Genomic DNA, 20,989 nt, shown 5'->3' with positions numbered 1-20,989 from the left:
GAGTTAGAGAAGGGATTGGGGTGTGGTCATCCTCCATGGGGAGTTCTTTCTCACTTTCTCTCTCTCATTCTCTCTCCATCTCTTAATGTGTCTCTCCCTGATAAGTGTACACACTCTGGCAAAATTAAATAAAATAATAAAAAGAGACAGATCCAAGTCTCTGAGCTTGGGGTTCTCAGCTGTGATGCAGTCACTGCACACTCAGTATCCAGTGTAGCCCATCCACTTCACCCTCGTGGGATTTGGGGTGCCTGGAAACTGACATAATATGATGCTTAGGCTTCTTTCTGCCTGTGCTCTAGGTCATGAAGTCCTTTGTCTCTGACCCAGAAGTCTCTTGCCTTCTCCCAGCTTCCATGATGCCATAGGAGACTGACTTGTCAGCATTCAAGTTGGGTGAAATTTCAGTCCTTCATAGTTCTTCTGTAGAATTTTTACATAAAAAAATGGTGAGAAAGCACTAAAGTTTACTAATAAAGCATATATACTTAGAGAGTCAGTAATTCACATATTAGTTTTATTATACCATGTGAATTCTTGAATTTTCCAAATGTTTATGACTTCTTATACCATTATCTGTAACACTCACCCTCGATAGAAAGGATTTTGGCTTTTATCTGGCTGAATTTTATCTGGTGTTAGAACAATTTGTGACTTGTTAGCTGAACATCTACCAGATCTTTCTGCAAGCTAAGAAAAAACATAAATATTTTCTATCTGTTTATCTGTATATGAAATACCTTCTCAATAGTCCAGCAAACTCAGCTGTTTTGGAGGAATTACTTTATGTTATGAATGAGAGGCCTGGATTTTTTTTTCCCTTTTATGTCTGCAGAAAGCAGTAATAACTAGCTCAGTGTATTTCATAAGGGCCAGTCATGCCCTCCAAACTTTTTGCTTTAGCAGTCAGGAATTGTTTTAAATCTTATTCTCAATACCCTTGAACTGATCTCTAGTGGGTTTGTAGCATTTTAGAAGATTGAGTAAAAAGGATGGCATTTCATGTTCAACTAGCCAGCATGATTTCCATGCTGCTGCTAGGCAGGGCCTGGCTCCTGAGCAGGACTCAGTAGGCATGCCTGGATCTCGGCCTGTCACACACGCCAGGCACTGGTCTGTTCCAGCAGCACACTCATCCGGAGTGAAGGCTGCAGGGAGCAGGGCGGGCACCTGTGCCTCTGTGCAAGGTAGGTAGGTTCCCTCTACGCATCTGGACTGTAAGAGACTTGGAGTGAAGGATGTACTGGTTTCCAGACGCCTGGCTTCAGGATACTTCTCTGTAAATGGCGCACTCTAGGTTTCTGGAAAGTAACAGGTCCAACGGAGATGTGGCATTACTTACAGATCAAGTGTGTAGGTCTACCACAGCTGCAGTCTTCTGAGAAAGCGGTTTACTCACTTTGCCACTGACGTCGGTGTAACTCTGGTTTGTGAAGAACGGCCCAGAGCAACAGTAACAGTGTCACCTGGCACCTTGTTAGAACTACACATTCTTGGGACAAGCAGATGATATAATGGTTATGTTACTGAACACTCACATAGTCGATCGCAGTTCGAGTCCTGGACCCAGCACATTGAAACTCATGCCGGGTGCATGTGCATGCATACCAAAAAAAAAAACAAAAAACAAAAAACCCAAGAGGAGAATGGAGAAGGGACTGAAGAGTGGTCATTCCCCCTGGGGATGATAGCTCGCTTTCTGTCTCTCTGTTGTCTCTCTCTGTCTCTCCAGCAAGCACACATGCCCTATTGCAAAAAATTTCTCTTAAAAAAAAATTAAAAGAAATTCAAACCCTTGATGACATCTCAGAATTTAGAAAATATGATCTGGCCTTGTAGTGTGGCGGTTAAGCCCTGTGCATAGGGAGCTGCATCCCATATGACTGACCACACTTTGAACCCCAGCCTCTGTGGCTTGAAAAACAAGGATGGGCTTGTGTGGGTACACATCCCTAAATCCTGATGTGAAGAGAAATGGAGGTGCATCCCCCCCAACATCCCTAGTGAGCACATATGCACCCTGGCAATAAAAAAAAAAAGAAGGATTTAGAAAATCTGCGAATGGGCCCAATAATCTCCCCTTTAACAAGCCTATACCCTCCCTGCCCCCAAGTGATTCTGATGCGCACCGGAGTGTGAGGTGCTGGCGTACTGCGCATAGTTCTACATGTCAGAGAAGAATGAGGTTAGTCAGGTTACAAGAAGGAAAAGAACAAATTAAATGGTGCTGTCAGATGTATAAGGGGACACCATAGCATTTATTAAATACATCTATTAAATTTTCATTTAAGAAAATAAATCTAGTGACTGTCCTAAGCCTGGCTGTTAGGGTACAAATATGAAGAATGCATTCCACAAATAACTCAGGGTGGACAAACTGGCCTGTAAGCTAAACCCAATTTGCCATGCATTTTTTAAAATAGAGTTTTATTAAGACTCAGCTGTGCCCACTCGCTCTCACATTGTCTGTGGCTACACACAGGCTCCAATGAGGAGTAGGGAAATGCTACAAAGACTGTACAATGCACAGAGCCACCCACATTCCAGATTAAATATACAGTAATACCTGGTGCTCTGTCTAAAAGTTGGTTGGCACCAGAACTGATGTTTAAGAGAAAATACTTTCTACATTCCAGGTAGCTATACATAACTGGAGTTAGACATAAGTGTAATACTCAGGGGCTCTTCTACCAGCCAGTAGTATATTCATATAGATTTTTGCAGTAGCAGAAAATTTACTTAGCCTCGTAGGTGTATCATGGAGGGTTCAGAGGCCGTTTGACAAGAAACCGAGCAATTCCTGCCCCACCACCTTGATGTAAGGGTGGGGGGAAAAGGATATAAGAACAAATATAAAAATTAGAGAGGAAGAAATGAAGAAAAGTAAAGAGAAGTTTTAGTTGAGGAAGGAGAATATTATCAATCGAAAGAATGTGACCTGTGTGACAAGCTAAAACAAAGAAGTTTCTTGCAGGACTTGGCTGGGAAAGGAACTAAGAAGAAAATCGAGATACCTCCCACTGTCTGGGGCAGGAATAGGGCCTCCCAGGGAATTCTGGGAGGTTGGAGCGAGGCAGGAAAGGAGCAGCTCTGGAATAGGATGGAGAGCCTAGGAAGGACAGTGCTCTGCTGCTGTCCTCTACACCCACTACGTGTCCACACACCCTGCGGCTTACTCATAGCAGGGTCCTCCAGGTCCTTTATATAGCACTGTCACTGCTGGATGACCAACAGAACAGCGATGTAGTGCTCCAAGCCTCCATGTCCCCTTGGGGTGCTTAGGTTACTTCTTGGCTTCATCCCTTATCGTTTGAGTCTGAGCAAACCAGTTTATGACTCCCGGTCTCCTTTACTTCATTTGTGAGATGCTACTCTAGGTTTCCTCCTGCATCTGCATTCTGCTGTTCTTCTGGACTCACTTATCTAGGGCTATTGCTAAGTGAGGGGCACAGAGGGTTTCCCCAGCCCCCTGGTTAGAACAGTAGAAGAATGAGAAGTACCGTCATGGGGACCCTTCTATCAGGGAATTGTTGACCAGTTTGGCACAAGGACGTTCTTTCCCTCAAGGAGATTTGATGCTGATTTATTTCTAACTCATATTAATGACTGATTTTCTCTCTTGCCCAAGAGCTTATTTACTGTCTAAATGTTTAGAGAGGGAAAAATGGCCAGTCGGGATCCATGCATATCATCATATTTCTCACTGTTTCAGGAATTTTTCTTTAAATGTGGAGCACACCCAACCTCTGACAAGGAAACCTCAGTAGCTTTGAACCTCATCACAACAAATAATCGAGACATCGCCTGCATAACGTGCACAGACATCAGGTAAGGACCCCCTTGCCTGGTGCCAACCTCCCGCACGGCCCCTCCTCAGGCCTGTTTTACCTGGAGCTTCTGTTTTGATAACGTCCACCCAATTTGGCATATTGTAATGTGATAAAGCTGTTCAAAATGCTAACTACTTAGTTTAGTCAAATTTGGTTCTAAAATATGTAATATGGCATACCTAAAAATAGTGTAATTTTAGAATTAAAAGATAAACTCATGTGTTCGAGTGTAAAATGTAAACTCATCCATATCAGTAAGTTAAATTCCTCATTCTGTAACATTCAAATGAACAGAGGAAAAGAAACGGGCTTTATTACAAGTTCTGTAAGGGTGGCTGAGAAGCACAAGTTGCAGTAGTAAGGACTTAGATCTGGTATCAAAAAGAGCTTGTGATAAAATTTCAAAATGGCTTAATGAAAATAAAGTCAAAGATAAAGTCAAAGTGTTTTTTGTTCCAGATTAAAAAAAAAAGAAAGAAAGAAAGAAAAAAAAAACAGCTCCGTACTCTAATCATTTTAAGTATTGTCTCTCTTTGACACCTGGAACTGTGCTAGATGACCTTTTAAAGTCACTTTAAACTCTATTATTTACTGATTACTGAGTATGAATACACCTACCATGGTATTTCTATTCTTTAATAAATTTAAATTAAAATGTTGACTAATAGAAACCTGAAAACCTTAACAACATCTGTTGAACAAACCTGTTTCCAAGAAGGGATAAAAATGAGATCTATTTTTCCTTTCGCTACATGTTTAGTCACCATTATGGCAGGGGGGAACACACAACCCACACAAATAGCCACCAAAACGTGGCACTTAAGTTTCCCTTGGTGAGGTGAATGACTGCCCCTGGCGAATGCTTTCAACACACAGGAATAGCTGGGGTGATGCTGTTGGCATTTTCTTTCAGGAAAGGAATCAAATGTACAAAAGTGAGAAATTAAGTGCTTTAATAGCAAGAGGTAATTAAAATCACATTTTGGTCCAACCCCATAGCTTAGTGGTTAAGGGAACCAGATCCCACATGGCTGACTGGAATTTGAATTCTGGTCTCGGCAGCTTAACAAACATGCATGCACATGCCCCAGATCTCCACAGGGTGGCGAAGTGAAGGAGCTGAGATGGCAGCATGACTATACTCCACTGGGGGTCGCTTTGTCCCTGTCTCACTCTCTGGGGCTCTATGTTTCTCTAAAAAAAGATCAATTTCAGTATTTCAAAGGAAAATTTTTAAACATTTTTATGTAAGTAAAACTGCAGCCCACGAGCAACCATTTAAAACCTTCTATTAAAGTTGATAAAGATGATATTAACATACATAGTGATGGTAGTGTTATCTCATTATGAGCATTGCCCTCCCTTTTTCCTGCTGTTAGTCTGTCACTTTTATATTAATAATTAGCAACATCTTTAGAAAGAAATGAGCTGCTTCCCAGATACACAGGTAGATAATTGCTAGAAAAATAATATTGTCACAATAAAATTTTTCATGTTATTTCTTTCTGGGGATTTTATAAATAGAAGTTACTAAATTCAGTTAAATTTAAATGCATGCAGATATAACCACCACTTGATTGAATAGGTCCTTTCTTGTATAAGGAAGCAGAGGACTACTCTATATAGAAGAAAGAGAAGAGAACTCTTTCTTCTATGGTCGATGAATTCATGTGAAAGGATGTCACTGTTGCCTGCATGAGGACACTGCAGTTCTGCACATTGTGTTTTAGTGATTGTTGTTGTTGTTGTTTTGTTCTGTTTTGTTTCTGATAATATACACTTTTTTAAATGTGGAAGTAATTGGGACCAGCAGTTAGTGTAACAGCTATGTCACTGGACTCCCATGTAGTCGACCGCGGTTTGAGTCCTGGACGCAGTGGCTTAAACTCACGCTGGGCGCTTGTGCATGCGTGCCCAAGATCCCGGGAGGAGAATGGAGGAGAAGAGATTGTGGCATGGCCATTCCCCCGGGTGATGATTTCTCACTTTCTGTTTCTCTGTCTCTCTCTGTCTGTCTGGTGAGTGCAAGCGCCCTATAGAAAAAAAGGGAAAGACCCATAAAAAAAAAAAAAAAAAAAAAAAAAAAAAAAAAAGCTCTAAATTTAGAAGTAATTCACTCACAGTAAACTACAAAAAAAAAAAAGTTAGAAATCATTATTATTTTTTTGTAAGGCTTTTGCTGTAAGGCATGTGCACTTGCCAGAAAGAGACAGTGATGGGGAGAGTGAGAAATCATCCCCCAGGTGGAATTGCCCTGCTCTGATCCTTTCTCCTTCATTCTCCTGCAGGGATTTTGGTCACTCTTGCATCTGGCATGATTTTCAAGATGCCAGGTCTGGGACTTGAACTTTGGCTGGCCATGTGGGAGTCCAGCACCTTAACCACTACACCACCTACTACTGGCCCTAGAAATTATTTTTACTCTAGTACTTAGTAAGATTTTGGATTGATTCTTTTCTGTATTTGATTATGGCTGAATATCGCATGTGTACTTGTGTGTGTAGGATGTAATATTGTATGTATAGTTTTTTAATTTGGCTCTTTCCATTTAACATAACATTGTGATAAGGTGTTTTTTTTTTTTGCCATAAAATATTTCATGAAAACAATCTGTTTAAATAGGTACTTAAGATCCCATCATATGGGAATTCTTTTAACTGTTTCCCCATTGCTTATCATTTATGTATCTCTAGTGTTTTAAAAAAATAAGACTGAGATTTTTATTCTTTTACAGAATCATTGTCTGAATCATTTGATTCTAAGAACTCAGTCATAGACGTAGGTACGGGAGTGTCCATGGACACTGTTAAGGTTCCTAATGCATGTTGCCAAAATTTCCTTCAGAAACAAAGCAGTCTTTCAGATTGTGTTAGCTTATGTTGAGAGGCCTCCTGGCACTATCTGTTCCAGAGCAGAACATATTAATATTTTTAGTCTTTGTCCATTTGATAAGGAAATTATTTTATGGTTAATATTTGATATTTTAAAATTGTTATTAGTAAATTCAAGTCATTCTCATTGGTTTATGTGGATTTTTTGGTAACAGAACAATGTAAATCTTTCTCAACATAAAAACTTTAGGAAGAAGCTACAAAACAGCGTAGATCTCGGCAGTTTATTTTCTCATTTACTAGTCATGTCAGTGTGTATTCTTTATTAATATAAGGTTTACTGGCATTTGAATTTATGTTCAAATGTATTTCTTTGGTCCTTATTTCAAAGTATTATATCTTCCTGGAGGTAAATTAAAAGTCATAATTAATTCCAGATTTGAAAGTAAAAGTGTTTTGGCATCAATTTATATTTCATGATTGTTATATTTATTTTTGTATGTAAATTAATCATATGCCATTAATCAAGTTAGACATAATTAACTACATAGTCAATTAAAATCTGAAAAAATAATTATTTTTTATTTTTTTATGTGAACTCCTTATCATAATAATGCAAGGTAAGAATTTTTATTTATTTTTGTGCTTTAGAAACATATACTTTTATATAGTAAGGAATTGATATACTTTTCATCTCCTTTTAAAATAATAATTCAAAAGTCCATAGGGCCATCAAGCTAACTTTCTGAGTGTAGGAGAATAAATATCTTTGGCCTTCAGTTTCCTTATACAATCCAGAAATCTAAGTAGGTGATCTACTGCAAAAGGGAGGCTTCAATTTATCCACAGCTTATACATTGATCATACCAGTTGAGAAAACACTTATTTGTAGTCCTGTCTACTGATACATACTGAAATAAAAGATGAGGTTTTTAATGATGCTGCCAACCAACTCACACGGATATGGTTGTAAACAGAGGAAGATACGTAAGATAGATAGAAGTGCTGCTCGTTGCCACCTTGAGGCTTAAAACTTAATTAAGGGATGCAATTTGTGTTCTTTGAGATTACTTGCAAAATATTTTCCTCTTTTAAGAGAAAAAAAAATGAAATATTTGGGAAACAGAACATCTTGAGGTTTCATGTAAACCTGCGGCTTCCCTTCTGGCACTAAGCCGTTCCTCTTGCTCATCTACAGGATGACCTGATCTTCATCCATTCCAAGTTATCAGTTGCTAACCTGAGGTTTATGAATAATTGCGGAATGAGTCGAACACAAAGCAAGAATTTGAGCCTAGCACAAAGTGGACTACTTCAAGGTAGAACAGGTGTATTATTTATTATTTCCAAGGGGGACCATCCCTCTCAGAAAGATTCTAAGTTCTTGTCTAGAGACTTCCCTTAATTCAGCAGATGTGCTGGTGCCCAAGATCCAGGATTGGATAAGGCTGGAGGTCAACTGTAGCTTTGGGAACCTGTGGAGGGTTCTCTTTCTCACTCCCTCTTTCTTTGTCTCTCTTGTTCATAAAATAAATACATAAATCAGTTTTCTTTTAAAATGACATGGGCAAAGCCAAAGAGATACTTAGATCTTTTCCCTAGTCAGTGTGTATCTTGGGGCTCATCCTATGTCAGGGTCACCCAAGGGAAAAACATATTCTGCACCTTGATTCTCACTGTAAAATTTTTTTTTAATTTAATTTATTTTAAAATTTGAAAACATGCAAAATAGGAAAATCATAGGTACGTTATCATTTGATAAAAACAACCATCTCTACTCTTCTCCAGCTTTGCTTCTCTTAAAGTTACCTCACTCATTTCTACACTTATTTTCATATTTTTAACCATTCCTTGGTATACAAAACTGAAGACAAACTGAAAAATAACCATGTCTGCACACTCTAAATGTAACCATCCAGAGTTATGTTTTAAAACACAGTTCCTAGCAGGGCATTAACTCTAAGCAGCAGCACTATGTTGTAATTTCCCCCAACCCTTCCAAAAAGACATGCTTTCAATTGTTATTTGATATAAATGCTTTTATCATTTTCTTGTCTTCCAATTTGTCTTAAAATAAAATTCATTTTTCTTGTTGAAGTAATGCCACCATGAATTGCCAACTCAAAAGATTTACTTGGGCTGAAGATTAGCAGATTTATCTTAAAGTCCGTTTGTACTTGTTCCTGGTATTCCTGGAACAGTAATTTAACTATCATTTCACAGTGTTTGGGTAAGCATCCATTCACTCACTTAGTAAAGAAAGACAAGGAATGGGCATCTTAGTTATGTTCCCTTTGAATGCATTGTTATGTCTTAGGCTGCTTTGTCAATCCACCTTTTAATTTTGGTTATAATTGTCATCTCTTCATGATTTAGAATTATTATCTAGGTTCTTTGTTCATCTGAGTTTTGAGACATAGCTAATGGCTATCCACTTATCCCTTTCTTAGCACTTTGGGGTCAGATTAAACCTGAGAGTTTTATTCAGGCCTCAGGCTCTAAGAAGCATGAACAGAAATTCAGACATACGTAGAATTTTACTGAAATTTTTACCATAGCCTTTCTCACTGATTTTATTGCTGTAATGAAGAATTGTTGGAAGTTTTCTGTTTCTTGTAGCACTAGAGTCCTGTTTTTACATACAGAGCAAAAAAAAAAAAAAAAAACAGATCTATACATAGTTCTCCTATTAGACCCAAAGATCAGGCCTGTTCCCAGGGAATATACCATTCCAGGGACAGAAGATGCCTTCATAAAAGCATGGGAGTGTCGGAGTATTCAATGTGCACAGCATGATCAAGAAAGGTAAATGTCTTAATTTGACAAGAATACCAAATTTGTGTTAACATAAACAGAAAGTTACCGTGGAGTAGGACAGGAAAAATCTTACAACTTTTTAAGATGAAAGAGAAATCTTCAAAAGTGTATCTTCTAGCTTGAAGCAGGCTACTTCACACTGTGCCAGATCTCGTGGGAGTAAATTCTCTCTACTTATGCCAAGATTGATCCTTGCCTTAAAAAATGTGGTGCATCCCAATCTGGTTCAAACTTGTGGGAAAACTAATAATTTGGACATCTGTTTTGTTGTTGTTTTTTGTTTGTTTCTTTGTTTGTTTTAGAGAGGTTTTTGCTATAGGGCACATGCGCTCGCCAGAAAGACAGAGAGAGACAGATAGCAAGAAATCACTCCACGGGGGGGTGGGGTGGGGGTGGATGGCCACACCACAATCCCTTCTCCTCCATTCTCCTCTTGGGATCTTGGGTACACATTCACATGTGCCCAGCGTGAGTTTAAGCCACCGAGTCCAGGGACTCAAACCCCAGTCGACTACGTGGGAGTCCAGCAACATAGCCATTACGCCAACTTCTGGTCCCTTGGACATCCATTTTTAAATGAAAAAAATAAATAACTGAGGTTAAGACTTTTTTAAAAAATTGATCATACCACAAGAATGTGGTTAACTAGACCTATAACCTAAAGTTTTCCTGGTTTGCATTTTTTGTCCACTCATTTCACCTTTTTCTCCTCTGCATGGTCTTGATATCTTTCTCTACAGTGAAAGGCAAGGAGGCTCTCTGGTGAGGCTGGAAGGTGAATTTGCATGTGAAAGTGAAATACAACCCTAAAGTGAGATATGGAGAGAGGAAAATGCCAGATGCTGCTATATGCTTGTCTTTAAAAACAGTTAGAGTCGGGACAAACAAAGCTGCCTCTAAGTCTGTCTCTCTGTAAACTTTCAGGCTTCTTGAAGGACAGGCCCACTCTTAACTAGCGTGCAAATGTGACTGATCTTCCCTACAGTGTCCCACAACTCTTTGCATCAAAGAGATTTAAGTAACTGTTTGCTGACTCAAATTAAATGTTTCACACGATACAACAAACAGAAGGAAAGATCTTTTTAGATGGAATTTTCTCCTTTTAAAAAATCCCTTCTGAATTTAATGGTTAAAAAAAAAAAAAACTCGGTTAACTAAATTAGTCAGAAAGGAATGAGTTGTTAGGAGCTATTAGGAATAAAGTTGGAAGTCCAATTTTGAAGTCTAAACCATTGGCTGGAGATTACTCAGCTGTATTGTTTGGGGTCAGTTACTTATGAAAGTACAGAAGAAATATTTTATCTACATTGATATTTTGAAATGTGAACCATGTCAGTTTTAATGTCAGTCAGTGACCTTCATTTCTCCTGTGGTGAACCCTGTAGATTTCCAATCCAAGCAGTTGCATCAGCAGGGTTTCCTAGAGATGTTACAGGTGCTTGTGCATGAAATTCATATGCCTTACCTTTTCATTTAACTGTCACTGCGGGTGCATAGCCGCCCCCGCTGGCATGAGGAGGGCAATATTGCAAATCCTTCTGGACCAATTTTGTATCTGTTAAGGTCAACCTTGCATGTTGTAACCATCTGGATTTTAAGCAGTTCATTTTCTGCTGGTGAATGTTAAAAGAGAAGTCGTTCCTTTCTAAAGCATCCAGGAATCCTTTACAAGAACTTCATTGGCAATCACGCTTTGTTCCAGAGATCCATTTTCTCCAGAAAGAAATGTCCATATAGTCTTAAAATAACTATTTTTTTAAATTAGAAAACCATTGTATGTCTTGTGGATTTATTTTTAATTGCATTTTATCCTTGTAGTTAGCAACTAATTATAAACTAGGTGAGGGGAAGGAGTACCTTTCCACTGCAAATAATACGTGTGCCAATTTATGTCTTCAGATGAAAATTTTAAACTGCTGGAACATTTATTAGTTGTTGGCAGTGATGTAATCTGCCTTGCCCTCTATAAACATCCAATATGTAGGTATCATTTCCTGTGACATTTAGAATTAGGTATTTGAGGATCTGTCTTTTGTGGCTTCTACAGCTTGTAAAGATACTTGTGACAAAAAAGGCAATCATCTCAATAGCCTGGAGTGCAAAGTTATTTCCTTGAACACGGGTCATGGTGTGTTGGTTTTGCTCCTTCTTGAATTGACAAATTCTGGGCCACGGGAACATGGCCTTGCATCCTGTATCTTATGTGCGTGGAAGGTGGAAGTTCACTAGATCTAGTTGTAGATTTTTCACAACACTAAGGGCCACTGTGTAGTTGCTAGAGGCTTCACACCATCACACTCACGCATTAAGGTGCACACAGACATGCAAACAGCCTGTGGTCTCAATATTCTGGGCAAAGCAATTCTATCCAGTCATCTGAGACCCTCTACTATAAAGGTAAGGTAAAAGCCAACCTGTTCATTCAGCAGATATTTATTGAGCTCATCTGTGGCTCAAGGAGCTAAGCAGGTGTTTCAAGTTGAGATAAAGCATTGTCCTTTTGATGAGATGCTAGAGAGCAGATGACAGAGGCACATCCTAGGAGATAAGAGTGGTGCAGGGTGGAAGTGAGCACCTCTGGGCTCATTCTCAGCTTTCATTGCTGTAGAGCAGTGGCCCAAACTTACTCTTTTAGGCCAGGTCTTCTCCGTAATTCTTTTACTTGACCAAGACAGAGTTCAAACACACTGCATTGAGGCCAGCAGATGGCATAGTGGTTACATCACTGGATTCCTACCTGGCCAACTGCAGTTCGAGTCCCAGACTTGAACAGGCTTAAAACATGCCTGGCACATGTGCATGTGTGCAAGATCCCAGGAGGAGAATGTAGGAGAAGTGATTGTGGCATGACCATTCCCCTGGGGATGCTTTCTCACTTTCCCTCTCACTGTCTCTATCTCTCTCTGGCAAGAACACACATCCTAGGAGAAAAACTCTCAAACACACACACTCACACTCACACATGCTCTCACACACGATCATTTGTATGAGTTTGAGCAGAGTGCGCTCCAGATTGGCTACTCCCTAATCTTGCCCAGCCAGTCAGACACTGATATTGCCTCCTTAACCCCAAACTAGCCGACATAGTTTGTTTTTGTTTTTGTTTTTATCTAAAATGATCTTTATTTCACCTTTGTTCCTGAAAGATAGTTTTGCTAAATACAGAATTCTGGGTGACAGTTATTTTTTTTCTTTTAATTTCTTTTATACATTTAATCACTATACATTGCTCAGCTTTTAGGCTGAATTTACCCCACATGAATACACTTCACACCAGTCCAGTCGAGGGTATAAAACACATTATCATCAACAGATAATAATCCATTTATGTGTTCCATAAATGTCTGACATAGTTTGTGCCTCTGCTAAACACCTCTTTCATACATATTACCCTGGAAAAGACCAAACCTTGGCCCCAAAGTCAAACACCAACACCTGGTGCTATCATTGCTGGCCTCCTTGTCAGGTTCTCCTCCTGGGCCTGAACAAAGCTGAGCTATGTGGTATTTTCAGACTGTAGAGGGCTGTTTTTATATATGCTCTTTCTAGATCCATGTGTACGCTAGGATAATCTGACATAAATATATACTCTATTCCATGAGGGAAACATTTCTAAAAAATGATATTCAAATGACTAATAAACATATGAACATGAGAAATACAAATTAAAACCACAATATGATACTCTTACATACCCAACAGAATGTCTACAATTTAAGAGACTTACAACCCCAAGTTTTATTAAGGATATGTAGTAACTGAAACTCTTATATTATGCTTGGCTGTATCTACTCATGATGAAGATAACCAGAAATCACCCAGAATTTCTCTCCTGGGTGTATAACAATCAGATATACAAGCACATATTTTTCAAAAAGCGTAAGGAATATTTATAGCAACATTATTTATGATAACTAAAAGACTGAAATAAACTAAGTGTCCATCAACATAGGCTATATTATGAGCTTTCAGGAAAATATCTCACAGTTTCACAAAGAACAAATTAAACCACATGAGCCTATAAACATAATGTTGAAGAAAAGAAGCCGGATGCAAGAATACATATTCTGCATTAATCCATTGATATTGATTCCATTGTAAACCAGTAGGTGTCTTTTTCTTTATGAAAATATACTTTCTTATTTAAAAACAGAAAGAAACTAACACTGACAGAAGTTAGGATGGCAGTTCCCTAGGGCAAGAGTTCCCAACCCCTGGGGAGCCAGGCTGCACAGCAGGAGGTGTGGGCGGGCAAGTGTGCCAAATTTCATCCGCATTTACAGCCACTTCCCATCACTTGCATTGCCACCCAAGCTCCCCCTCCTGTCAGATCAGTGGAGGCATTAGATTCTTATAGGAGCCCCATATATATAGAGGGACTATATATTGAGACTTGTCTAGTTGCAGGAAGACAAACTCAGGGCTCCCACTGATCTGCATTATGGTGAGTTGTATAATTATTCCATCATCTATCACAATGTAATATTAGCAATAAAATGCACAATAAATGTAATGCACTTGAAGCATCCCCAAGCCACCCATCCCCCTCGTTCATGGGAAAATGTCTCCACAAACCTGGTCCCTAGTGCCAAAAATGTTGAGGACTGCTGCCTTCAGGAGTGGAAAGAAGTGACTGAGGGGACAACTGACTCTTCCTGCTGTTTCCATGATCTCGTCTCATCCCTTTTCCTCTGTTGGTTGTGTTTTTGTGGTATGATCAACACCTTCCCCTGCATTTCTTTTTTTTCTTCTTTGAATATTTTATTGGCTCTCTCTGTGATTAGAGAATAGTTAGCTGGTCAAAGCTGCAGTTCTATAGGCTGATACTGTCCTGGCATTTGCTGGGCTTTGTGCAGGGCATGCAGTGCAAGAGTGATCATCATACCTATGAAAGTAATAAGGAGTATCGAAAATAATTAAAATCATATAATATCTTGAAATATTTTATTATTGAATGAAAAGTAGTTTTATTCTATTGGTGGGTCTATAAAACTGTTTTATTCAAAAATTATTTTTAAAACTAAAATTCATTCTAAATATATAGAGTATAAAGGAAAAATTTTAAACTTTCTTATGTTGATTATATTAAACACATAGAGTATTCTTGGTATTCACTTATATAACTTAACAGGTTTAGAAGCTCTATCTGCTGCTAATAATGTATATATCGCATTTTGTTTAAAATGCATTTTTGTATTATGTATTTTAAAATATTAATACAGTTGCCTACAGTATCCTTTAAAGCTGTAGGGTGAATTTTCAATGTAAACAATATTATTTTTAACTAGAAAATCTCCTTCCACTGGTAGTAAGCTCATAGAAGATTTTGATTGAACATATTCTTAGTTCTGACTTTTTAAAATTAAAATGAGTAAATATTTCTAACAGAATATTTTGCAGCATATGCTCTTTTGCCTCGCTGAGATAACCATTCTATGAAAAATATTTTTACAAAGGAGAACTTGTCAAATAAGTTACCTTTATTAATACACATTTTGAAAGTTCCACCACATTTAGATACCTCAAAATCAGAACTTTCCTCTACTTCACTTCTTTTTTCTAGGAACTTACATTTATCTGATTAAAAATAGGAGTTACATTAAAAGATTCTCCCCACAAATTGAAATATTCCTAAAGTTCAGTTTTAGATTTCAGAATTGAAATCGTGTATATTGTTTGAGTTCTCATCATGTAATTCAATCCGTATTCCACTTTTGTAGGAATTAGTTTTGTTTTCTTCTTGAAAACTTTTTCAGTGATTCATGTTTGCTTAAAGCATTAGAAGATGAAGATTTAGGTCATTGTTAGTTGAACATTTTGGTTAAAGATTGCTAACTGATTTTGAGCAATATGCAAACAAATTCAGAAGACTCTCAAAAAAGTAGTTAATACTAATTGTAGGCATTTGAGCTTATTTATGAGATAGTTTTTTCAAAGCCAAAACTTTCCTAAGTGGCAGCAAAGGGAAACAGTGAGTACAGCCCTGATACAGAGAAATGGTTATAAACCAGTACCAGCTTTATCACAGCTGCTTTGTGGTTCAGTTACTCACTGTATGTAAAAACACTGGTAAATTTTGATTACAGCTTCTGCTTTGATTGGTAGAATACCATTGCTTTTTTGAACATAACTGTGAATTATATGTTCACCACAATTACTTTTAGCATACTTTGTGGGTTCCTAAATCTAGTGCCAACTTCTGTATGAAGTTCTTTGTGGGCAAGCTAACACCAACCAGCACCACTTAACTTCTTATACATGCACAAGGCACCTTAGAATCCGAACTGAGTAAAGCAATTTAGAACCATCATTTGATCTTAGTCAACACCCACATTTCCCCACTGAGTGATATGTAAATGTGCCTTCTGAGTTGCATGTCTTAAATCCCATTCTTTGAGCACAGGGTTCTGAAGACAACCATGGACTTTATAGTAGACACTGGCTGATGTTTTTTCAACATATTTACGTCTCTTTCTTTGTGTGGTCCGTAATATTTTAAAAGACCCTATGGCAGATAGGAAATGTTAAAAAGCACCTATACAATGAACCTATTCATTAGTAACTTTTTTTTTTTTTTCTGAGAGATTTTTGCTATGGGGCATGTGCACTTGCCACAGAGACAAAGAGAGACAGAAAGTGAGAAATCACCCCTCATGGAGAGATGACCATGCCACAGTCACTTCTCCTCCATTCTCCTCTCAGGATTTTGGTCATCCATGCACAGGCACCTGGCATGAATTTCAAGCCACTGGGTCTGGGACTCGAACCACGGTTGACCATGTGGGAGTCAAGTGCATTAACCACTACACCACCTGCTGGCCCCCTCATCAGTAACAGTAACTTTTTTAAGAAGTAGGAAGTCTGTATTCAATATGTACTTTAGTTTATTACTCTTAGAAGAGTTTATTCCAAAATAAGTAACTGCCACCAACAATCACATTAGTAAGTAGTTCTGGATAAAGCAATGAATGACAAAAAGCCCTGTAGCAAAAGCCTTCTGACAACTTTAACATGCTGTCTGTACTGCGTGGCTTCTCTTTTCCTCATATGCTTCATAAAGAGTGAGCTTATACTTTCTCATGTTTTCCTCTGACTCCCCCAACTGTCTGCTTCAAGCATCTCGCAGACCCCAGCCCAGCTCTGGACAGGTGGTATACGCAGGAAGGGCTGTCGAAAGTAATGACTACTCACATGCCGCCAACACCCTAAGGAGTTACTGTCTGATTAGGGCCTTGCACCTAGGGCCACGTTGTTTTCTCAGTGGCGACTGGCCTGTTCATTTTGTAAAGGTGGCACTAATTCCCTGGGGACTTGGAATGGTGATGAGAAAAGCAGCATTGTTCCATAGTGTAAGGACTAAGGCGAGAACTCCACTCAATGCCCATGCACTACATATGCTGTTACGTGAAACAGAGCTATGAAGTCCAGTGTGTAAGTAGACCCAAATCAGGCCCACTTAATGTAGCTATTAGTAATCATGCCCTTTGATTTCATGAAAATGTAAGACAAATACTAAACTAGACGGTATGCAAGGGTAAGAGCACGTATGGGACTGTCCCGGATAAACAGTGTCGGCACAGCTCTATGACCTAGGATTCTCTGGGTTGGTCAGAAGCTTTCCTAGAACTACTAGGCATAATCTGTAACCCACAAGGCCCAGACTCTGAGGAGGAGATGTAATACTGGATAAGAACATGTCTCCTCTTTCCCGCCATCATGTGTCACTGTTTACGGGAGATATAAGCTCTTCTGATTGTGGGAAAGAGGATGAAATGGAAGGAGATGGTGAGAGGACTTAACCTATATAAAATTCTCTCATTTTTTTTCAACTTGAGATTTGCCAGACTAATTTCTGCAATGCTAGAATCCAAAATCAAATCAATAATGTTCCTTACTTATTCTTAACCAAAAGTGTCTCTCTTTTCACTAAATTAACCCCTAGTAACTGTTAGTGATGCCACAATCACTAGGGTTGAGGGGAGGTCTCAGTGTAGGTAATAACAGTGTCACATACAAATAGAAAGTGTGAGTGTATTCCAGCATCGTTCTCCATATTCATTACCGAGCAGTCCCAATGACAAAGTGAATTATGCTTCTCTTTGTTCTTAAGCTACAGTTGGAAAAGCAAGCTGCCTACCAGGTAGGTGAAGAGTTGGTGTTTGGTGTTCTTACATCTACAAGCTGACTTTGATCCCTTGTTCTGACAAAGACACTTTATTCCAAGCAAGACAAATTGACTTTCTGTCCCAGCAGGCTGCAATTTTCCGTTGTTCCAGCCCTGGCCCTTGTGCCCACGGTAACTAATCCTCATTCCACAGCACTTTCGCATTTCGCTTAAAACTCATCTGTTTCAGATTGCCTCTTCTGGTAAAGGCTTTTCCTATTTGTATTGCTCTCACGAATGCAGAAGCACGTATAGATCATTTATCCAAGAGTTAGTTGCAGACATGTATTATTGTGTAAGTGATCTTAAATCATCCCCTAAATTCTTAAATCTGTATCACATGATTTATCCCCAACAGCTGAAGGCTAAGTCTCTGCTTCTTCCCTTTTCCTTTCATTTTCCTTCTTTTTTTCATAGTTAAGACCTGGATGTCATTGTAGCTTTGTGCCAGTGACCTTTGCAACTCCCGAGATGTGCAGTGAGGGTGCTGCCTTTGAAGACGGACAGACAGCACAAAACCCAGTTCTGCCGTTCTTCACCTCTGTCTTCCAGAAGACGAGAATGTCTCACTCTCATTTCTGCAGAGTTATTGTGAGGACTGAGTGCACCAACACACAGGAAGGGCCTATTGCCACGCTCATATCCACGGACGGTGCTCCAGGACAGTGGACCTAGCACGTCTTTGTATCAAGTGTATATACAGCAAAACGGCCAGCCCGCCTAGCCAGCCCTCCCTACAATCTCAGCTGCAGGTGGTGATGTTAAAAGTTTTAAATACAAAGCCCTAGATTTTGGGATCATTTCTCAAGAAATGTGTTCTACTTTGCGTACGGTCTGTAGGTGTGTTGGTGTGTAGGCAGTAACAGAGAGCAGACAGCTCCAGGATAGGGCTAATAAGAACAGGCTTTTCTCCAATTGATTGAGAACAGGAAAATAATCACCCTGACCTTAATTTCTTAAATTTGGTTCATTCCCGAGGTGGTGTTAGGATCAAGTAGCTAATTTATGTGATTATACTTAGAAATTAGATTTTTACAGAAATGAAACATATCAGTTATAATGGTTATTAATAATTAGTTTTCTCTTGGGAAACCTATGTCATAAATAGTTCTTTTTAGAAATTAGACATTTGTATAAATGGGAATATCTAGCTCTATGTATCAACTCAGAGGAAATGTTTTGCGTTAGGAGAAGAGAGACAGAGAGGGACAGAAAGATGGAAAGAGAAATCACCACCCAGGGGGGTAGCCATGTCTGTTGCTGTAGGCAAATAACTTGTCGTGTTAATAAGAACAATGATACATAACTAGATAATTTTTACATAATTATATAAAAATAATTATTAAAAACTAGGCCTTGGTGGCACAAAGTATTTGGGAAAGGTAAGACTTCTTTCAGAAGATACTTGGGACCAACAGATGGCATAATGGTTACGTCGCTGGACTCCCACGTGGCCACCACGGTTTAAGTCCCAGACCTGATGGTTTTAAACTCATGCCAGTCAAATGTGTGTGTGTGCCGAATCCCAAGAGGAGAATAGAGGATAGGGGGTTGAGACATGGCTATCCCCCTGGGGGGTGATTTCTCTTTTCATCTTTCTGTCCCTCTCTGTCTCTCTGGCAAGTGCATGTGTCCTATAGCAAAAACCTCTTGAAAAAAATAAAATAGTAATAATAAAAGGATGCTTTAGAAATTTTAGTAGAGCCTGACTTCTTAAATGTGGCTTCTGTAGAAGCTATGACAGGGGACATGTTGTGATCTGAGTTCCCTAGAAACAGGACTTGAGACAGAAGATAGTGGATAAGATTTTTAACTCACTCACTAGAGACCAATGCCTGTGAGAAGACTGAAGAGAATGAGGCCTGACTGGCCTGGACCAGCCATGTGGGAAGACTGGAGTAGTGTCCTGTGTTGGACACTGGGCCTCCATGCCTTCACCTGGTTCGATCTCTTGGTGCCACTTCCAGTGCTGACTCGGACTCCAAGCGAGTTTCCTACTGCAGATAGCTGCTGACGCCTCACAGCTGGACAGCAAGGTCTATCTGAAAGGGGATCAGAGCGTCTCCCTGTATTTCCTACATGCCATAGGCAAGGAGTATAAAAAGAGCAAGAGAATCCCAAGCGAGGTTGTTTACAACAGTATTAGCAAGTAGAATATACAATAGTATTTCCAGACAAGAATTAACAAAAATAATCATGTTTAAATTATTTTAGTAATTTCTACAAGCAAAGAGAATTATTCTATTCAGTGGCATACTACATGTTTTGAAGGCAAAAATAGATTTAACTATTTTATTAATTAGCCACTCTGATATTCTTAGCTAAAAATCAAGTGGCATATCACAATGCAAATGTCTATAAGAAAAATTTTTGATAATTTTTTTAAAAATGATTTGATCTGATGTAAATACTACTATAAATTTCTGTTGTTATATTTGAGCTGATCTTATGTGAATGATCCATTTAAAAATAAAAACAAGAGGGGAGGAGAGCAGATGGTGACACAGCAGTAGAAGTAATGCTTGACCAGGTGGATCCACATGGGAAGGTTCCAGTGTTGCCCTCAGAGACCTCCTGAGTATGCCAGGTACTTGTGTTCCCATGACCCAAGGCTGGCTGAGGCTAGGGGTAAATTGGAGCATCAAGACCCTTTTGGGGTTGCAGTCTCTCTTTCTTTCTACCTTTCTCACTCAAGGAAAAAATAAACATTTAAAAAATAATAAAAAATAGAAAAATATAAGCATAAGACATATTTAAATAGCCATATATATTTTAAAGAAAAGTGATGTAAAGAGTTTCCAAATTTAATTTTATACTGAAACTTTTTATGATTACACAGTATTGAGAAGAAATATTTAATTAATTATTTAGCATTTTTTTAAAAAGATGTATTTAATTTTACTTATTATTATTATCATTTAAAATTTTTTTCATTGGTACATATCATGCATGCTCACCAGAGAGAGACAGAGAGAAAGTGAGACAGCAAGCCTCCAGGTCTAGGACTTGAACCACAGTCGGTTATGTGGGAGTCCTGTTCCTTAAACACTATGCTACCTCCCAGCCCCTACTATGTCTTTTAAAAAACAATTAGTTAACAATATCACTAATAAATTAGAATAGTAATAGTTTTTTAAAATAAATGCAGACATCTTTATCGCTTTAATTGTACATTTTAACTGTTCAAGGATTTGACTTCCAATATTAACATCCTGCACTTTCTGGGACTGAATGAGCTCCTGGCAAGGGAATTGCATTTTATTGTCAACTAGACTTTCTTAACTTGGATGTTGTTTGTATGTCCATTCTTAAAACTCATTACAAAATTAATCTCAAATGGTTTTCAT

The 20,989-nt window shown here is 38.6% G+C and overlaps 1 protein-coding gene across 3 annotated transcripts in view; it reads left to right on the top strand.

The window, feature by feature from the left end:
* PRKN (parkin RBR E3 ubiquitin protein ligase) overlaps positions 1 to 20,989 on the top strand; it is a 1,506,714-nt gene that overhangs the window by 825,220 nt on the left and 660,505 nt on the right. For all 3 annotated transcript variants that reach the window (XM_006152254.2, XM_006152253.2, XM_027773358.1), the window contains one exon: positions 3,713 to 3,828. In XM_006152254.2, coding sequence (XP_006152316.1) covers positions 3,713 to 3,828 — 116 coding nt within the window. The remainder of the gene's footprint in view (positions 1 to 3,712; positions 3,829 to 20,989) is intronic.

This window comes from Tupaia chinensis, unplaced genomic scaffold, assembly GCF_000334495.1.
Source record: "Tupaia chinensis unplaced genomic scaffold, TupChi_1.0 Scaffold000346_1, whole genome shotgun sequence".
NCBI classification, from domain to species: domain Eukaryota; kingdom Metazoa; phylum Chordata; class Mammalia; order Scandentia; family Tupaiidae; genus Tupaia; species Tupaia belangeri.
Note: the sequence above shows the minus strand (reverse complement) of the source record. Positions and strands in the feature narration are given on the sequence as shown.